Source organism: Protopterus annectens, chromosome 9.part0 (assembly GCF_019279795.1).
Source record: "Protopterus annectens isolate FY-2018-M chromosome 9.part0, PAN1.0, whole genome shotgun sequence".
NCBI lineage: Eukaryota > Metazoa > Chordata > Ceratodontiformes > Protopteridae > Protopterus > Protopterus annectens.
Window position 1 is genome coordinate 1086818994 of NC_056743.1, and position 20108 is coordinate 1086839101.

The window sequence follows — 20108 nt, forward strand, 5'->3', positions numbered from 1 at the left end:
GCATTTTTACTGTAATTTTTGACAGTTTTCAACCTCTGCATTTAACTTGTGTTCTAGGCACTTGTACTGTGTAGCAATGACTAGCCACAGATTCTGCTATGTCTAGCCTAGTTCTGCTTGTATTTGATTTGAGCACTAATCCCCAGCAAACTTATTCTGGAGAGGGCCCTCTGCACTCTTGTGGCAGGAGGTGTGTGGCTACAGGCCCATCCGTTGCAGCTCATTGGTCTAGGGCTCTGTTCAGAGCTTCTGACTGGCTATTTTGCCCACCAGTAAGTTTTTTTTTCATTCACTTTAAAAGCCATGTGCTTGGGCGACGTTCACCACCGCTCAATGCCATGCAGTTGCTATTACTGTTGGTGGGTACAGGAGCATTAAAATCTTCCCTTAGCTGTGGTCTGTTTTCCAGTGGGACATTTTTACGGTAGTGCTTCCCTATCAGTCTACAGATCAGTACAGCCTCTAAGCTACCCTCTCTAGTTCTACTCATCTTTACTAGTGGACTACCTTCTTATAGGATCCCCAACTGGTCATTTCTGGTCAATCTCTGTTACCGACCACACCTGTTATCTAGCACTATGGAAGGACAATACCTCACCATTTCTCCTGCCTACCTGGTTGAATTAGACATCCTGAGGCAATGTAGCAACTGCCTCATGTACCTAACAAACCACTTCTTTTACGATACTCCAACTCAACATGCAAGAGGTGCACCTACATAAAAAACATATAATCAGTTCCCTTGCTCACCAATCAATATACCTGACCCTAAGCAGATTGTCAGCACTCGCATCTCACCACCCTCATGTACCACGCAACCAACACATAACCACACACATGCGGAAGTCCTCTCTAAAAACCTACCCAAAGCACAGAGACCTCCCAAACATAAACATACCACACATAGTTCATTTGCAGATAAACATAGTACACATAAAAACAAACATGCCAGTGTCTCACCAAGTAAGCCATTAAGGTGCAACACAAAACCAAACACACACACACACACACACACACACACACACACACACACACACACACACACACACCTCTCAGCAGCAAATATGGTAATGACTCTGTCATAGTGTATGTTGGTGTGAATGACTTGAGATGTACCTCTCTGGACTATATGAAGAGAAACATGACTGAGCTCTCTGATTATGTGTCCCAGGCAGGTATGTCCCTAGCCTTAAGCAGCATAATACCCTCACCTAAAATGATGCAATCAAAAAGATGACTGACTTCAACAATTAGCTTAGCTTCTGGTGTCATTCTAAGGGGATCCAGTTACTGACGGCCTGGGATGATGGACCTCGATGCTTTGCTAGAGACAGTCTTCACCTGTCACCTCTAGGATTTTGGCTTTTGGCAGAGGATTTTGCCTCCCCCTAGTGCCTTTTTTAGGCAATGTCACAAGTACAAAATTTCCAATGTAAATTATCCATAAAAACCAACATCAGGGTCATGCTGCTAAACGTTAGCAGTCTAAATCAAACTACACTTATTGGAAGGTGCCATCACCTTGGAGGATGCTGACGTCTGTACTGTCACAGAAACCTGGTTCAAGGCTGTGGAACGCACCCTGGTCAAACTGGGTTACAACGCCTTCCACTCGCTCAGACAATCAAATGACAGTGGTAAATCCAGAGGAAGAGGAGTATCAATTTTTATTAAAGACAAATAGGTTCATAGGTAGGTACTAGGCTATCTGCCCGAGGGCATTTATAAGCCTAGCCAGAGTGTGTTGGCATTCGCCACCCCATTGATTAATTAACTGAGCCTCTGTCAAGCAGAGCCAATGAAGTGATCCCAGAGGTGTACTTTCTGTTACCCATCCACTCGTCAAGGCTTCTCTTGAGTGTTAGTGAGGGGCTCTGCCTAATTTAGTTAGGAATTTTGTTCCAAAGCATGGGGAGTCTCTGTGACAGGAATCTATCCCTCCAGCATGTTCTATTTATTGTTGTGGCGAGGTTTAGCTCACTAGAGCACGTGGCTCGCAGTGACTTGGATTTCTTTAGGTGGAGCATGTCCATCAATTCTGAGTTGGACATGGCTTTGTAAGTTAGGCAGAGATCACCTCTGAGTAAGCGATATGCCACTGAGTACAGCCAGAGTTTTTTCAGTAGGGCTGCATAGGACATATGTTTGAGGCCAGTAATCCTTTTGGTGAGGTGTTTTTGTGGTCTTTCAAGCTGTTGGAAGTGTCTTGTGAGGTACATCCCAAATGGGGCATTGTACTCTATGATGGGTCTGATGACTGACGAGTAGAGGGGCACTATAACCTCTTTATTTCTAGATGTGAACCCCTTAGTAATTAGATGGGCCACATACAAGGATTTCCTAACTACTTTGGCAATATGATTGTCAAGGGAGAGATTACTATCTACCTGGGTCCCCAGATCTCTTATTACCTCTTCTGTATTAAGGGGGCTGCCGCCTATGTGGTAATTCGTGGGTGTTTTGTTTTTCCCAAACGGGATGACTATGCATTTTTTGGCATTTAGCTTGAGGCCATGACTTTGACACCAGGTGTCTGCCTCAGTAAGGCCTTTTTGGAGGATGTCCGTGTCAGCCGGAGAGTCAATTATGGCTCCCAGTTTGCAGTCATCGGCGAACTTGGCTAGCCACAGTCCTCCTATGTTTGCTTGTACTTCTGAGAAATATATGTCGAACAGTAGGGGTCCCAGAACTGAGCCTTGCGGGACACCACTTGTGACTGGTTTAGAGTCAGACCTGGAGCCCGCTATTCTTACCATGTGAGTTCTGTCTGTAAGCCAGTTGGCAACCCATCTTTTGACGTATGGGTTTATGTTCAGGCTGGTGAGTTTTTCTATAATATCAGAGTGAGGAATGGTGTTGAATGCCTTGGCGAGATCAAGGCAGGCTGTGTGAACCACCTTTCACTCATCTATGGCCTTGGTAACTGTCTTGAAGAAGTCAACCAGGTTTAGTAGGCATGATCTGCCCTTAACAAAGCCGAAATGGGTCGGGTCAAGTGTTTGGAGGTTCCCAATGTCTTTGTTAATGAGTTCCATAATGATGCGCTCCATAGCCTTGCAGACCAGGCTAGTCAGGTTTATGGGGCAATAGTTACCAGGGTCAGTTGTGGCTCCTCCTTTGTGGAGTGGAATAACCATTGCTGTGCGCCATTCTATGGGCACGTAGCCTGTGGAGAGGCTGAGGTTGAACAGCATGTTTAGGTGGGGGGTTAGTTGTTTCTGTAGTTCGTGCAAGACGCAGCCTGGGATACCAGCTGGCCCCATTGATGCTGTGTTTTTAGCTTTTGAAAGGGCTGTTTTCACCTGCGCTTCTGTGATTTCCGGGACACTACACTTTTCCGGTATTGCTGTGGGCCCTCTTGAAGGTGAGAGGGAGGTGAAGTTTGCACTGAATCTATCTGCCAGTATGTTGGCAATATCAGTAGGTTCAGTATATTATGTGCTATTTTGCACTATCTCAGAGCATATCTGCGAGTTGCCACTTAGATTTTTGACATAGCTAAAGAAGACTTTGTGGTTATCTTTCGAGTCCTTGGCTATTTTTCTTTCGAAGTTAGCCTTGGATGATTTTATGAGGGACCTTAGTTTCTTACTGATACTGATCAGGGATGTCTTTCCTTCTTGGGATTTGCTTTTTTTCTGAACTAGTTTCCTCCTTTTGTTGTATAACCTGTTTATGGCAGGGGTCCACCAGACTGGTTTCCTTCTCTTAGGGGAGTGAGTCTTGGTTTTGCTAGGGATGGCACGATCCATGCATCCTTGTACGTGCTCATAGAGTGCAATTGTAAAGGATTCTGCATCTTGGGCAGTGTTATCCTTTAGCATGGGGGCTGTGAAACATACCACCTCTGACTTAAGTAAGGTGAGTTTGCTTTAGAAAAGTTTTTCACTGTGGTTTCCTTGGTTGGGGGTGGTGGTGGGGTGTGGACATCCAGGGTGATTAGTTTATGGTCTGATCTAACCAGTGACGGGTTGACCTCCGGTACGGAGCACCTGTCGCCCATGTTGGTGATGACCAGGTCCAATATGTTGTGGCCTCTGGTAGGGGAGTTTACCAGCTGATCCAGGGCATTTGAGTTGATAAATTCCAGGAAGTGCTGAGCCTGGGAGTTTGTACTCAAGTAGTTTTCCCAGTTAATGGTAGGGTAATTGAAATCTCCCAAGATCAGGGTGTTCGGTAGGACCTTCATGTTTTCCAGTGTCTCCAGAAAGGCGGAGTGGTGGCCCTGGGTCATGGAGGGTGACCTGTAGAAGGCCACAATTTGCACTGCAGATTTGCCAGATGTTAGTTGCACATGGATGACCTCAGAGGTATCATGCTGCACCACTAACCTGAAGGTGTGGGTATCCTTGATGAATATGGATACACCCCCTCCTTTTGTGTTTCGGTCCGTGTTCTGTGGCCAAAATGTGTGGTATGAGTTGTAGCCCAGTAGTGCTGGAGTGCTCTCTAGAGCCTTGAACCAGGTTTCAGTTACTGCACAGATGTCGACGTTCTCCATACTTAGGAATGCTTCGAGCGCATGCATTTCGAGATTTAAACTCCTGGCGTTGAGTAGCATAACCCTCAGTTTTTTACTTGTGCTGTTTACGGAGGTGGGTTTGAATTTTGAGCCTTGCCTAAAAAAGGCACTATGGGGGCAGCAAGAGCCTTGGCCAGTATTCAAAAGCCAAGGGGTGACAGGTGCAAGCCATCTCTTGTGAAGCAATGCGGCTTGTCGAGCATGTCATCCCAGGCTGACAGACACTGGATCCCCATTGAATGACACCAGAAGCTTAACCAATTGTTGAAATTGATCATTATTTCTTTATACTGAGGTATCATTCTTGGTGAGGGCAGGATGCTACTCAGGGTCAGGGTCATACCTGCCTGGGCTACATGATCAGAGAGCTCTTCCATGTCTCTTTTCATGTAGTCCAGGGAGGTACAGCTCAGTTCGTTCACACCAACATGAACAATGACACAGTCATATTTGTACTTGTTCTGGAGTGACCTGAGTGCTTGTGTTATGTGGCGGATTCTGGCTCCTGACAGGCAGCTAACAGTAACCTTCTCCTTGTCCAGCCTAGTGAGTGGGGCGTCAGTGTGCCTGACTATTGAGTCACCTATTACTAGTGTGTTAGGTATGTTATTTCGCCTTAAGGGCTGTGACTGTGCGGCACAATGATTTTGTGTTTTATGTGTTGTCTGGTTTGTGACGGGAGGTGCAGGTTTTGTGGGTGTCTGCTTTGGAGCTCTCTGATGCTTTTGCAGGTTTTTATTTAGAGCCTCTGAGTATGATTTTGTGTATTTATGTGTATCTTTTGCCAGTGCTGGTTTAGTAGGTCTATGTGAGGCTGGAGGTGTGGTGCAAGTGTTAACCTTCTCCTCATGACTGTCTGTTCCAGTCTTGGGTGGGGATACCTTACTCTGGATACTCCTCCAGATTGGTAATACTAAACGAGTCCCTCAAACTACGCCATGTTCATAGGTTCATAGATTAGTACTAGGCTGACTGCCCTTGTAGGCTATTTTAAGCCTAGCCAATTACCCCATGTGAGAGTCAAACCCTGCACCTTGTGTTTGTAAGGCAAACACCTTAACCATTATGCCAACCTCCCACCCTCAAGTACAACTCTCTGTAGGTAAAACTCCTCTTCAAATTATCACCAGTTATAGGACCCGGTCCATAAAGCAGGACACCCTCAAAACCTACCTGGACCTCCTCGAGTCCCTCAATAGACCACCAAACACCCTGGCTTTGGGAAAATTCAACTATCCATTAATAAATTGGTCTAACTACACCTGTACCAACTTGCCCAAAGATTCCTGAACTTTGTAAACTCTAATGCCCTGGTCCAGTTAGTGGACACCCTCACAAGGGGTTCAAACATTTTAGATCTATTACTTGCTAATATGAGTGATCATTGCACCACCCTAACTGTACAGTCATCTCTAGTATGATCGGACCACAGGTCAGTCACACTAGAAGTAACAATAGTGTCTAACCCTCCCCCTGCTGGAACTAGACTAAAAAAATTTCTGCAACGCAAACTATAATCTTTTATGAAATAATATTACTAGTTTTACTGCCCCTACCCTACTGCTGGTAAGGACACCTATGCCGAGGTTTATACCAAAGCCTTGTATAAACACCTTCACAGGTGCCATCAACTCAGCTGAACCAGACAGGATAAAAGTAAGTTTCTCACGCAAAAACAAACCTGCTTAGTGGACATCCACCATAAACAGGCTATATAACAGGAGAAAAACTGCTGTCTAAAAGCAGTAGGAGACGGTCTCCAAACTCAAAGGACTCCCTCCTTAGCCTAAATAAGCAAATAAGGCACTTAGTGAAAAAATCCAAAGCCAACTATGAATTTAAATTGTTCAGCCAAGGGTAACCATAAGGCATTATTTGGCTATGTCCGCAATCGCAAAAGAAAATCCCGGATTTGCACAGAACGTGTAGTAAATGGCACAACATATACTGAACCTGATAACATTGCTAACCTGCTGGCAGAGAGGTTCAGTGAGAATCCCCCACCCTGTCTCCGCCCAATATACTACAAGACATCCCTCCTACATGTCCTGCCCCAGAAATGTGTAAGGAACAGGTTCTTAAAGCCCTTTCCTAGGCTAAAAACACAGCCTCTATGGGACCAGACAACATCCTTGGCTGCATCCTAATTACTTAAAGCAAGTGTTAGCTGTACCTCTGAGTACCCGCTTTAAGTACAGTTTAAGCACTGGGTATGTTCCTGCAGATTGGAAAACTGCCATTGTCATTTCCCCAAATTAGACACCCAGTGAAAAAAATCCAAAGTCAGCTATAAATCTAAACTGTCCAACCTAGCCAAGGGTAACCACAAGGCATTCTTTGGCTACATCCACAACCTCAAAGGAAAATCCCAGATTTGCACAGAACTTGTTGTAAATGGCACAACCTATACTGAACCCTGTGATATTGCTAACCTGCTGGCAGATAGGTTCAGTGAGAACTTCTCCCCCTGTCTCCACCCAATATACCACAAGAGATCCATCCTACATGTCCTCTCCTAGAAATCTCTAAGGAACAGGTTCTTAAAGCCCTTTCCAAAGCTAAAAACACGGCCTCTATGGGACCAGACAACATCCCTGGCTGCGTCTTATATTGCTTAAAGCAAGAGTTAGCTGAACCTCTGAGTACCCTCTTTAACCATGGTCTAAGCACTGGGTATGTTCCGGCAGACTGGACAACTGCCACTATCATCCCCCTCCACAAAGGGGGTTCCTCTGCTGACCGCAGTAGTTACAGACCCATAAGTCTGACTAGCCTCATATGCAAGGCCATGGAGGGAATCATCATGGACCTTATCAACAAGGACATAGGAGACCTAAAAACACTAGACTCATCCCGGTTTGGTTTGTCAAAGGGAGATCGTGCCTACTAAGCTTGGTGGACTTCTTTGAGACTATCATCAAAGGCCTAGATAAGGCAAAACTGTGCATACTGCATATTTAGACCTAATGAAGGCCTTCAAAACCATTCCCCACTCAGGTATCACTGATAAACTTACCCAACTGTACATAAACCAGTACACAGTCAGGTGGGCTGCAAACTGGCTCACTGACAGAACACACACAGTTAAAATAGGGGACTCTTCATCCACCTTCAGACCAGTAACCAGTGGAGTACCACAGGACTCACTGCTGGGATCCCTATTGTTTGGTATTTACTTTTCAAAAGTACAGGCCAAAACAAAGGGTGTGTAGCTAACAAAGTTTGCAGGTGACTGCAAACTGGGCATTCAATGTCCTAGTGACACTGACATCCTCCAGGATGGTCTTACTCAAACCAATGATTGGTGTCAAAGTCATGGGCTCAAGTTACACACTAAAAAGTGCATCATCACCCCCCTCCCTTTGGCAAGGGAGACAGCCCTGCAAAGTACCACATTAACAATAACACCTTAAGTACCCAATCCATATTAACAGATCTGGGCACACAGGTTGACAGGAACCTCTCCTTTGACCATCACGTTTCCACAATGGTAAGGAAAACCTTCTGCATTGCCCATTCCATCAATAAGGACATTGCCTCCACAAAAAAGAGGTTATAACCACCCCTGCACTCCTCCCTTATTAGACCAACTGTAGAGTACAATGCACCTTTGGTATGTACCTCACCAGGCACCTCCAACAATTGGAGAGACCTCAGAGTTACCTTACAAAGAAAATTCAAGGTGTCCAACACCTGTCTTATGCTGACAGACAAAAATCCCTGTCACTATACTCTATGCCATACAGACTACTTAAGGGTGATCTCTGCCTAGTCTATAGGGCAATCGCAGATCCTGCCTTGATGGAAATGCTACACATTAGCAACAAATGATACTTGCTGCACCCGCTCTAGCGACCTCAACATGAGAAGTGACATTAACAGGACCAGCTGGAGAGACAGGTTCATCTCCCAGAGACTCCCCCTACTCTGGAATAAGTTCCTAATCCTAGTAAAACAGAGTATATTACTTTTCCTGTGGCAGTGGCAACCTAGCATGTTAGAGAGACTAATGCTTAAAACCTTAATAAAAAAATGAAAAGCAGAGGTTCAGGGAGCAGTGCGGTCCAAAAGTCCTACCTAATATAAATGGAAGGCAGTGTGCTTTCACAAAAAATTGGCAGTGTGCTTCTTTAAGGCAAAGCTTTCTGGAGTAAGGTAAAGTTGCTAAAACAACCTGGTATAAAGCATTGCTATACCCTGCCATGCTCAAAATGTTGTTACAAGGGGAAATTAATTTCATTAACAAACAGGTCCAATGCACTCTTGAAAGTTGAACAGATTCAATCACCTTTGCCTAGACAGATGTATCAGAAAGTTAAAAGATGAAGACCTACAAGAGGTATCAAAGAATGATTTGTTACAGACCCATGAAATGGCATACTGCAGCACAACACTTTGTCACTGTTTGCAGAAGGTACAGTTGTGTAAAATCTTACCATAACAGTAAATGTCCTTCTCTTCACTGTTGCAGTATTCTTTACCTTAGGGATCTCCTGCCAAGGACAGCCCAATGTCCTGACAGTATACCAAAGCCTTTAGTTCTTATAAGCATTCTACATCACACACATGCTCCCTGGGCAAGACGTATGGCATAAAGGTGAGATATGGATGCACACACTCAGAAATGAAAAAGCCCCAGGAGAAAAAGAATGCCCTTAGGGACAAGGATAACATGCACATCCAGAATGAGAAAAAGGAAGAAAAAAAGAGCCCCTCTGCAAGGAGGGTAAGAAAGGTACAGGGCAAGAGGTAGATTAGAGGGTGTAGGAAGGAGGGAGTGAATACTGCAACAGTGAAGTGAAGCACATTTACTATTACGGTAAGATTTTATACAACTGTACTGTGTCATTCCATATCACTTTTGCAGTATTCTTTACTTAAGGAACAGTACTTGAGCTCACCAGGAAGTCTGGGAGAAGGAAGGCCCAAGAACACCCTCTACAAGCCCATGAAGGAAAGGACTGCCCTGGCCGTGGAAATTTGAAAGAAAGACACAAAAGTTTTACCTAATCCCACAAATGCTCAAGAGTATCAGCTAAATGGGACCATTTTGGAAAGTGGCAAACAAAATCTGAGGTAATTAAGAGAGAGGGATTCTGGGTAGAGGTGAAGTTCAAGAGTTTTTGGTTGGCTCGAACTGTGGTAACGTCCGAGTCAGTTCTGATATCGCAGCCAAACCTATCTATCAAGGATGGAATGAAGATTGACAACATCGGATTACAGGATTATGATCAGAAACCTGATCATAATTTTTTTGTAGTGTAGGAAGCTTTATCTGCCCTATGTACTACTAGCTATAGAAAAAAAATAAATAAATGTTTTGCTATCTTTCAAAGAAGCACTTCACGAACACTATCAGAAAAGTAGACACCTGTGCAACACAAAGTCAGGGACACATTACAAGCACAGACAGCAGGAAAAAACAAGTTTGTTTTTTATTCTGCTGCTATCATTCGTGGGTCAGTACTGGCAGACTTAACTGCCTAATGCAATATCCAATCTTAAACAAGTGAAGCAGGGGGTGCTTAAAATTTAAGACCAGGTCTTACACCAAGCAGGCCCTTAACTGATTTGTCTTTTTTCTGGGTCTCAGAGTGTAATCACCACAATCCATTTACTAAAATTAGTTAATATAAAACATAAAGTACATGAATGAGGAACAATATTAACAGAAACATTTCAGAAAATGCTGCTGAGCTTTTAATCTGGTACACATTTTATAAAATGACAACATGATTCCATGATTCTGGAGTGTAGTGAGGTTCTTGTTCCATGGTGGTCACTCACCGTTAGCTGCAAATTCTGTGCTGTGAGCTCTTCTGCTTTCTTTTCTAAGGATGACACCCAAACTTTCCGTTTCTGCCTACAGCGTGATGCAGCAGCACGGTTTCTCTCCAAGAACCTCTGTCGACGTTCATCAGGATCCTCATCTAAGGAACGTTTTCGCCTACCACCAGTGCTAGGAGTTGGCTGAGCAGGGGAAACCTAAAACACAAATTTTACAAGAGATGCACTAATTCTTGACCCTACTGCCTCTTTTTTATCCATTCTAAAAACAATTTTCTAAAAAAAGTGATAAAAAATAATGAAAAGGCAAGAAAACATAGGTACATGGAAGATGATCACTCATTTCTGTGATTTCTGTATTGCCTAAAAGTTACTAATGAAATAGTTTAACAAATCTGTAAATTAAAAAAAAAAACTACAGCATTAAAGCACTATGCTTCTGCAAGGGGGCAAGCCCCCACAATGTACCCCTCCTAACTTAAATATTACCACTCTGCAGTCTCAAGAAAGAGGATAGATGCCGAGTCCGCCCCTTTCTCCTAAGTCATGTGACTTTACAGTATTAATATTTAATAAGGCAGTGGGAATGGTGCAGAAGGCTTGCCCCTCTCCAGTACAAATGTATTTTTATTATGCTCTGTTGCTGTTACTTAGAAAACTAGTAAAATACTGATTCCATAACTTTGGTAATTTCAGTTTTGTGAAAATTAAGTCTGATCATCTAGCATGAACTCAAATAAAAGTACAGCTCCCAAGAGTGAAATACATTAGTCTGCAAATAAAGAATTTATAAATATACGTAGAATCACAACTTCCCAGACTGTGCTGCAAGAATCAACATTAACAGAGAAAAGATTACAAACCAAACTATTTTTTCAAAATTACACTTCACGACAGCAAACATGAACTCCAATGGACCATAGCAAACATAAGTTGGGTAAAACTTAAAAAAATTCCACCCAGTTACCACACGGAGAAAAAAATTCAACCAATGCCAATCTTGTAGAAATAAAGGGAATAAATAAATAACAGCAAATGAGGTACTCATTGTAACAGCAGACACCTTAGTATCTACCATACCACTGCACTTTTTGATTTCAAAGAAATCTTCCCCAAGACCACAACTTACACCACTTTCTCACTTTACTTTTATGTAGTTTAAAAAGGGTCATCCCTCATGTGCTCTCTGGTTCTTGTCTAACCCCAAGAAATCTAGATCCACAATCAAATATGCAGCTTCCAGGTAATCAGTCCCAAGTGGAAACATGCACTACAACAAAAGACTAACCTCAACCATAATCAAGAGGGAGAAAAAGTAATAATATTGCCTGTAAAACTTGTGACTAGAGATATCTTTATGGTAGTCATCTCTCAGAAAGAAACAAATGTGTTCTTAGTGTATCAACTGACAAATGAGGTATATTTTTGGTAGGTGTCCTTATTTCCTTTTTTTTTTCCAGACTGGCTGAAGCTCCTGCATTTTGTGAAAGTATGCCCTCTACTGGCATATGGACATATGTCATGTGTTGCATTAACTTAGTGCATCTACCTTGAGTCCTCCACTTAGCAAGTTTAGTACCTAGACTGTTAAATTGATATCTAGATATATATATATATATATATATATATATATATATATATATATATATATATATATACATACATATATGTATAGGTATACATATATGTATGCATGTATGTATATATTATACACACACACACACACACACACACACACACACACACACACACACACACACACACACACACACACACATATCTCTCTCTCTCTCTCTCTCTCTCTCTTTCCTATTTATGCACCATGTAAGCACACTGGGCAATGAGCACCTTTCAATGATCGTTGCTTCCACAGCACTTATGGGTTTTACAGGCTCAGGTTGCCAGCCCAAGTCCCAACGTTATGTATATACATCTGCCCAAATTGCTAGGAACTCTACTATTATACAATGCCTCCTCTAAAACGTGCACGCTGACTGGCCAGCCCAACCAGCGTGCCCGTTGTAAATCCCTCAATATACTAACGGAAAAAGGTCCGGTCGCCCAGACTTTTTCCGTTAGTATAACATGTCTCGCTATGTTAAAAGAGTTTAACATAGCGACACAGGTTTAAAAAAAGCAACGCAGATCTCCGTTGCTTTTTTTAAAGCTGTCTCGCTATGTTAAACTCCTTTAACATAGCGACATAGTAAAAGCAACGGAGATCTTGTGATCTCCGTTGCTTTTAAAGTCTCGCTATGTTAAATGAGTTTAACATAGCGAGACAGCTTTAAAATAAGCAACGGAGATCTCCATTGCTTATTTTTGAAGCTGTCTCGCTATGTTAAACCCATTTAACATAGCGAGACAGTAAAACGCAACGGAGATCTTGCGTTCTCCGTTGCTTTTGCCCACAGCTCTGATGTACTGCGTAGGCATGCGCAGTACATCAGAACTGCCGCGGAACACCAGACAGCTGCGGAAGGGCAGCAAAGAGGCATTATACAATGCCATTATTTAAGAAAAGTAATTATTTCTTTTCTTAAATAATGTCATTAATAACAATAACCCACTTCTGGGTGTGGGTAATGCTGGATTTACCCACGGTTGTCTTTGTTTGGTCCCTCGGGCTTCGCCCTCGGGACCAAACCACGCCAACCGTGGGTAAATCCAGCATTACCCACACCCAGGCGTGGGTTATTGCTATAGTAACCTCTGGATAAAGGGGCAGTCTAAGTAGACATGGATGGCAAAAGGTTAGATTAACTGATAAAGTGAGACTGTATCTGCCATATGACAATGGGAAATCTTCCACACTGGACCTATGATTACGAAGAATGCAAACAGTAAAAATTCCAGACAAGCAACTGGCAAAAGACAGCCAAGAGGTGAAAGTTCAGACTGCAAAAAGTACAGTTTTGTACCTACCATAAATGTAGATGTTCGAAGATCCACATTGCTGCAGTCCTAACACTTGGGGTAGTCCGTTGTCCCAGTCGGCCTGAATACCAAAGTATAAGGCTGACGTCGGTCAAGGCGCATTTGTCTGACATCAGGACGTCAGGGTACAAATGCGCATGACCGACGTCATATCCTCAGTCTTTTCTTGCCCCAGATGTCAGAAGACCCTAAAAAGATAAGGCCAAAACCAAAAAACACCAAAACACTCCTGTGCCTAAAATATGTACAATATATACAAATGTACAAAAAATAGAACCTCACCCACACAACCACCCCTAAACACAGAGGGGAAGGAGGGAGGGAAAATTGGACTGCAGCAATGTGGATCTTGAACATCTACATTTATGGTAGGTACAAAACTGTACTATGTTCTTCATCTCACATTGCTGCAGTCCTAACACTTGGGTAGAATCCCAAAGCAGAGGTAAGGAGGATGGCTAAACTATAATGAAGCAGGAGCTGCCAAAATGCCCTGCAACACAGCAGTGGCAAAACCAGCCCTGGACTTAGAATAGAGAGGAAGGTGGTAATGCTTGGAGAAAGTATGCACTGAACTCCAAGTAGCTGCCTCCAAAATATCCTTAGTTGCCACCCCTTAGAAATGCTGTTGAAGTGGCAGTAGCCCTAGTGGAATGAGGCCTAATCCCAGCTGGAATCTCCTTGCCATGATGGGAGTAACAGAATGCAATGCAAAACCCAATCCACTTAGATATAGTTTGTTTTGACACAGGCTTGCCCTGAGAACTCAAAGCAAAAGAAACAAACAACTGCTGAGACTGCCTAAAATCCCTAGTCCTGCTTAAATAATAACGCAACTGCCTGTGTACATCTAAAGTGTGCAAAATCTTTTCCCCTATTTTGGGGATCTGCATAAAAAGTAGGCAAATGAATAGTTTGGTTTAAAGCCACACTAGAAACCACCTTAGGCATAAATGAAGGATTAGTACGTAATGATACCCTATCCTTATGAAAAATCAAAAAAGGCTCCACCGCCATAAGGGCCTGCAATTCAGAAACCCTTCTTGCAGAAGTAATGGCCAACAAAAAAGCAGTCTTCCATGACAAGTATTTCAACTCAGCAGTAGCCGCAGGCTCAAAAGGTTGTAGAGTAAGTTTCTCCAACACAAAATTGAGGTCCCAAGCAGGAGTAGGAGCTCTTCGTGGGGGTCTTATATGCTTTGCCCCTCTAAGAAATTGCTTGAACAAAGGATGAGAAAACAATGGTGGGTCACAATCATAGTGAGCTGAAATTGCTGCAGCATGAATCTTAATGGAAGAGAAAGACAAACCTTTGTCCAATAGCTCAGTAAGATATTGAAGAGCCACACTCAATACCTTCCGCCAGAGCATCTACCTTAGACTTCAATTGTGAAAGGAGATAATTTTGGTATTTCAACATGTGAAACTGGCAATTCAAAGCCCTCATGGCTAAAGTGGAAGAAGTATACACCTTTTTCCCCTATCTATCCAAAGCCCTTGCCTCTTTATCAGAAGGAACAGGATTTTTAACAACAGAAGCCTTAACACCTTTAGGGCCCTGAGAAACAGTTTCTGGGTCTGCCCTAGGACTCTTAAAAAGATACTTATGAGCTTCAGGCACCCTATAATACCTGTCCGGTTTAACTGGGACAGGAGGCAAAGAATCAGGGTTCAGGGAAGCCTCTGCAAAAACATCCTCTACCACATCCAGAACAGGAGGTATAGCTAAAGGCCTATGCTGGGGTAGAAACAAAAATTCCCTAAGCCTTTTCCTAGAATCAGAGAAATCTTGACCTTCCCATTTAAAATGCTCCCTCATGGAATGAAGGGTCTCTGAAAAAGAAAAATCCTCAGGAGGAGAAGCCGAAGGTGTAGAGTCATCTACATCAGAATCAGAATAAGGAGGATACTCCTGCAAGTCTTCAGCCGAAGACTCAGAAGCCTCCGAACACTGCTCAAAACTCTCAAGCTCAGGTTCCACCCTAGGCCTCTTATCAGGGGGGGGGTATAGAACCTCTAATCATAGTAATCAAATCTTCTGCCATTTTAAGCATATGTTTCTTAGGCAGAGACCCTGAAGAACTAGGAAAGACCCCCACAGAAGTTAACCCTGGCCTGCCTCTAGAAGGAGCCTTGGAAACAGAAGGGGAGGGCCTAACCACCTTAGGAAGGGAGGGGAGAACAGCTACCTGAGAAGCCCCTTCAGCCTGGCCTACCTCCTGAGAGGAAACATCTTGTAACAGTAAAGTCTCTCCCTGAGAATCCAAAGGAACTTCTGGTAGAACCACCGGCTCCACCGAGCCCTCTAAAGAACCGACGTCCGGGACAGACGGTTCTTCCACCCTAGGCTTCGCTGCTTTGTCCTTGCGCTTTTTAGACGAAGCGGCCGCCCGGGCATCCGACGGCATCTTGTAATTACAACGCTTCCCAAAACTAACCTGGCACAATCTAATCTTCTCTTAATAGTGCGTTTGTTAAATCTAGCACAAGAGCGACAGCCAACAACGTCGTGCTCAGGCCCTAAGCAAGGTATACACAATGTATGGTAATCTCTATGAGGTATCTGTTTCCCACAAGAAATACAGTTATTCACTTTTTCTGACATCCGTTTAAATACTGAGGCAAGAAAAAAACAAAATATTCCCCAACGGGGTACTTAGCCAACTTTGATTCGGTCTGAAACTCCGACTTCAGAAAATTTCAGAACGCCAACCTGCACTCGCAACACTGCTTCTGCATCGGACCATGCGGCAAAAAAGACTGAGGATATGACGTCGGTCATGCGCATTTGTACCCTGACGTCCTGATGTCAGACAAATGCGCCTTGACCGACGTCAGCCTTATACTTTGGTATTCGGGCCGACTGGGACAGCGGACTACCCCAAGTGTTAGGACTGCAGCAATGTGAGATGAAGAACATCCCCAAAGCAACAAATTAGCAAAAGCATTATGACTTATGGATTCTTGGATCAAACTGCTTGCTAAAGACGTGACATGACAACCAAGCAACTGTGTCAAAAATGTCCACAATCAGGACAGTCTTGAAGCAAGCATTGGAAGCAGCCATATTTTTGGTGAGGGGGCCCTTGTGCATTTTACAAGTGCTTCAGTCCCTGACGACAAAAGATAATACAGCCAGCAATCCACTTGGAAAGGGTTCAACTCAGCACCGGCCAACTCATCCTCCAGAACTTCTGAAATCATTTTAGAAACCTTACCTAGAAAGTTCAAAGCCAGGGTATGAATTCCTTCTCACTTTCAGCCCTCAATTTAAGGAGAAGTGTGATATCACTTTTCAGAAAAAATGTGGGCTTCACCAGATATGATTGCCTAAAGATGATAGAATAAATTTACAAAAACCTATGGGCAATGCTGCTGCCCACGAAGAAAATATCTTCTAAGAAATGAGCTTCAACTCTGTAAAGCAAACAGGCTCAAACGGTGGACCTCAACTATGAAATTCAAGTCACAAACAGACAAAGGGATTCTTCAAAGTAGAATGAAGATGCAGTAACGTAAAGGAACTGCATGAACAGTTGATACAGGGCCAAAGCTATGCTCTCTAAAAGATCAAAACAAGTAGTAGAAGTGGCCTTAAAAACCTTAACGGTTGAATACATATGAGAGAAAACATATCAGTGCCTATGTTACACGTCCCACAGTACATTAGTCAGGTAGAAAACTTTGTAGAGGACTAATTAGGTTCTGACACCCTGACACCCTAGCCAAGAGGTCTGGTGGGATTAAGGGATCTAAATCAGAAGCCACACACTTAGGTGTATGGAGCTGTCTCCTCAAATGAGGAGAGCTTCCTTGTTTGTAACAGAAAGGTTTCTGTATAGCTAGACACCTTACATCCTGAAACCACACCCATCTTTTATACCTATGGGTGACAAGGATGAGTCTTTAGTCTTTCTCCTCTTAATTTTGTGATGATGTAAGGAACCAAACAGAAAAGGAAGGTTTACAGTAATCCCCCTTCCAAAGGAAGAGGGTCACATTTACTACTTAATCTCACTTACCCTGCCAAATGGAGGTGAATAGAGAAAGAATAACATTCTCCTACGTGTTAAAGAGGTTCATCTACAAGATGTCCCACACTCAAATGACCTTGAATAGGCAAGACTCCTAAATACCCAGCTCCAGCACAGGACTACAAAAGTGCACCCAAGAATAAAAAATACCCACTGCAAGTTTAGTATTACTTCTGTACAGACAGCATACAAAGGTTTGCACCCTTACTTTTTTAGACATTGCACAACAAAATGGATGTTGCCCTGACTCAGCATGCCATCCAAGACAATCAGAAATAAGATAACTGCTCACAACTCCAACTGGCTTATGTACAAAATACTATTTAAGAACTTACCATAACAGTTGAAGTTTGAGTAGATAATTGATGCAACAGTCTTAACTAAAGGGATTTTTGTTGAAGACCCAGTGTCTGGCCTGACTTCCAGAACTCACCACTCTTCCCCTCTCTGGCTGACTGGACATCTGCCCCCTATAGATGTCAGGACATTCCCTGCATAAAGTGGACATCTGCTCATGCCATTTCAAAACTTTCATTCCCTGGATGATATCCAATCTACTAGAGCTCAGGCAAGGCCCTAATCAATCCGTCCAAACAGGGACGTGTGTACACCTTTTGGATCAAAGGCTTAGAGACAGTGTTCACCAAGGCTATACAGAACTGAGCAGGCCAGAAGACTTGAAAGGAGAGAAGACAGAAGAGTTAGATGCAGAAAGATACAGTAGGCTGCCCACAGTCCAGTATGCTCAAGAAGAGAGGAGGAGGAGATAGTGGAAGGGAACCAGTACTGTAACAGATATTTAATCAATCAAACATCTACTGTTATGGTAAGTTCTTACACAATGGTACTACTTTCTTTATACAGAGGATGAATCAGATGAGACCAGAGGAAAGGAAACCACACCTATCGAGGCCAGGAAGGAGCAATGAGGATCACTGTAGTTTTGCTCCACAATGCTTTCTGCAGCAACTTCTGCATGAGAGGAGTGGGAGGATAAGCATAAAGGTGACCAGGTTGGAAATGTGGTCAGAGCGTCCCTCAGGGACTTCTATTCTTGTGGAATCAGGGAAAAGTACCGCCTGCATTTGGTGTTGGAGGAGAAGGTAAAAAAATCTCTTCCACCACTACAAGTTGAGGGACCACTTGTGAGGAAGAAGACAGACCTGCTGAACTTGTCCACTAAAACACTGGACTTCCCAGTATGTGTATTGCTATTAGAAATAAGTGTGAAGATATCACCTACTGGCAAACCCTCATGGCCTATCGTCGCAATGTTAAGAATGTGTTACCTCTTGTTTGCTGGTGTACCGAACCACTGACATCTGTTTGGATGGTGATTGCACCCTTAGGGAGGGAATCCTGAAAGGTTTGTAATGCTAGGAGGACTGCCCTCATCTCCAGGACACTGATGTGAAGACTGATCTCTGTGGGAGACCATGTACCCTGGACAGTCTTTCCCAAGAAATCCCCCCCCCCCCCCCCCCCAGTTGGGATGGGAAGCTTCCATGGTCATTGTGGCCTGGGGAGAACAAAAACAAAAGTATAACCTGGAGAGTCTAGCCACCACTGGATATGGGTTCTGCAAATCTCTGTAAGGGACACTGGAAAATTCAAGGGACAGCATCTCACTGACCACTGAACCACAAGGCTCCACAGTAACACTCTCATGTAAAATCTAGCAAACAGATAAAAAGTAATGGCAGCTGCCATTGAGCCAGGACGATATAAAACAGACCTATGTTTTTTGATGGCAGAGTACAGTCATCACCTATTGCTGAAGGGTGAAAATCCACGATTCCAGTAATCAGACTATCTGTACCTTGCTGTCCAGATTGGCCCCAAATGAATTCCATCATTTGAAATGGCTGAAGTTTCAACACAGTCGGCCATCAAGTTATTTCTAGTTGTGAGTAATGGTGGAGCAAGGAATCCTTGGCTTGAATAAAGAGACTCCTGGTGGGACGCGGTTACAAGCCACTTATCCAGATATGGGAAAACCTAGAACCCCTGCAGTCTGATATGAGCTGCAACCACTGCCATGCACTTGGTGGGCTGTGGTGAGACCAAAGGATAGGGCTCTTAACTGGAAGTGACTAGCTCCCAGCTAAAAGTGGAGAAACCTTCTGAAGCATCTATCCATTTTTATATGATATTATGAGTTCTGGAGGTCTATCAAGTACAGGGAATTGTCCTTCCTCAACAACCACTAAAAGTAAAAAAAAAAAAAAATTCAGAAACCAGAGAACAGCTCAAGGGTTAGATAAGCACTTTTGTTTCTATTTTACTTTAGCATGGAACTTCCTCAACAATGGTAGGATGGGGTGTACTCAAGAGGTAGATGGGCCAGCCTCAAAAGATTTGGGAACAGTGATTCCTCCTGGGAGGAAAGTGCTGGTGGACCATTCCCGTTTTTGCATAAGAAGTCCAAGAATCTTGCCAAAGAAGACATCCTAAAGGGGGAAATCTGAGGGACCCCCTCCTCTTCATCAAAATCAATATTACCTGTAAGGGACTCCTGTGGGACGTCCACATGCCTCCTTGTGAATGGAGGCTTCCAGTAACCCTCTCCAGTGGGATGCTTTGGAGAAGACTCTGGAGCAGATGACGAGTTCACAAATGAACTGCCTCAAGACTTTGAGGGGTTGGCACTCCTGACATAACAGTACATGTGGGACAAGGAACTGAAAAGCTCCATGGGGGAACAGCGGATTCGAACAAGGAAGGAAAGCCTGCTCTCTAGACTGAGAAAGCACTCTCTTAAAGACCTTGAAAGCTGAAGCTGAAATAGGCACCAGTGCTAACAGTGTAGGATCCAAGGGTCTTGATAG

At 43.5% G+C, this 20108-nt stretch overlaps 1 protein-coding gene across 4 annotated transcripts in view; it reads right to left on the minus strand.

Moving 5' to 3' along the window:
* Positions 1-20108, minus strand: part of LOC122811822 (cyclic AMP-dependent transcription factor ATF-7-like) — a 2228331-nt gene that overhangs the window by 176696 nt on the left and 2031527 nt on the right. For all 4 annotated transcript variants that reach the window (XM_044083930.1, XM_044083931.1, XM_044083929.1 and 1 more), the window contains one exon: positions 10310-10507. In XM_044083930.1, the coding sequence (XP_043939865.1) occupies positions 10310-10507 (198 nt within the window). The remainder of the gene's footprint in view (positions 1-10309; positions 10508-20108) is intronic.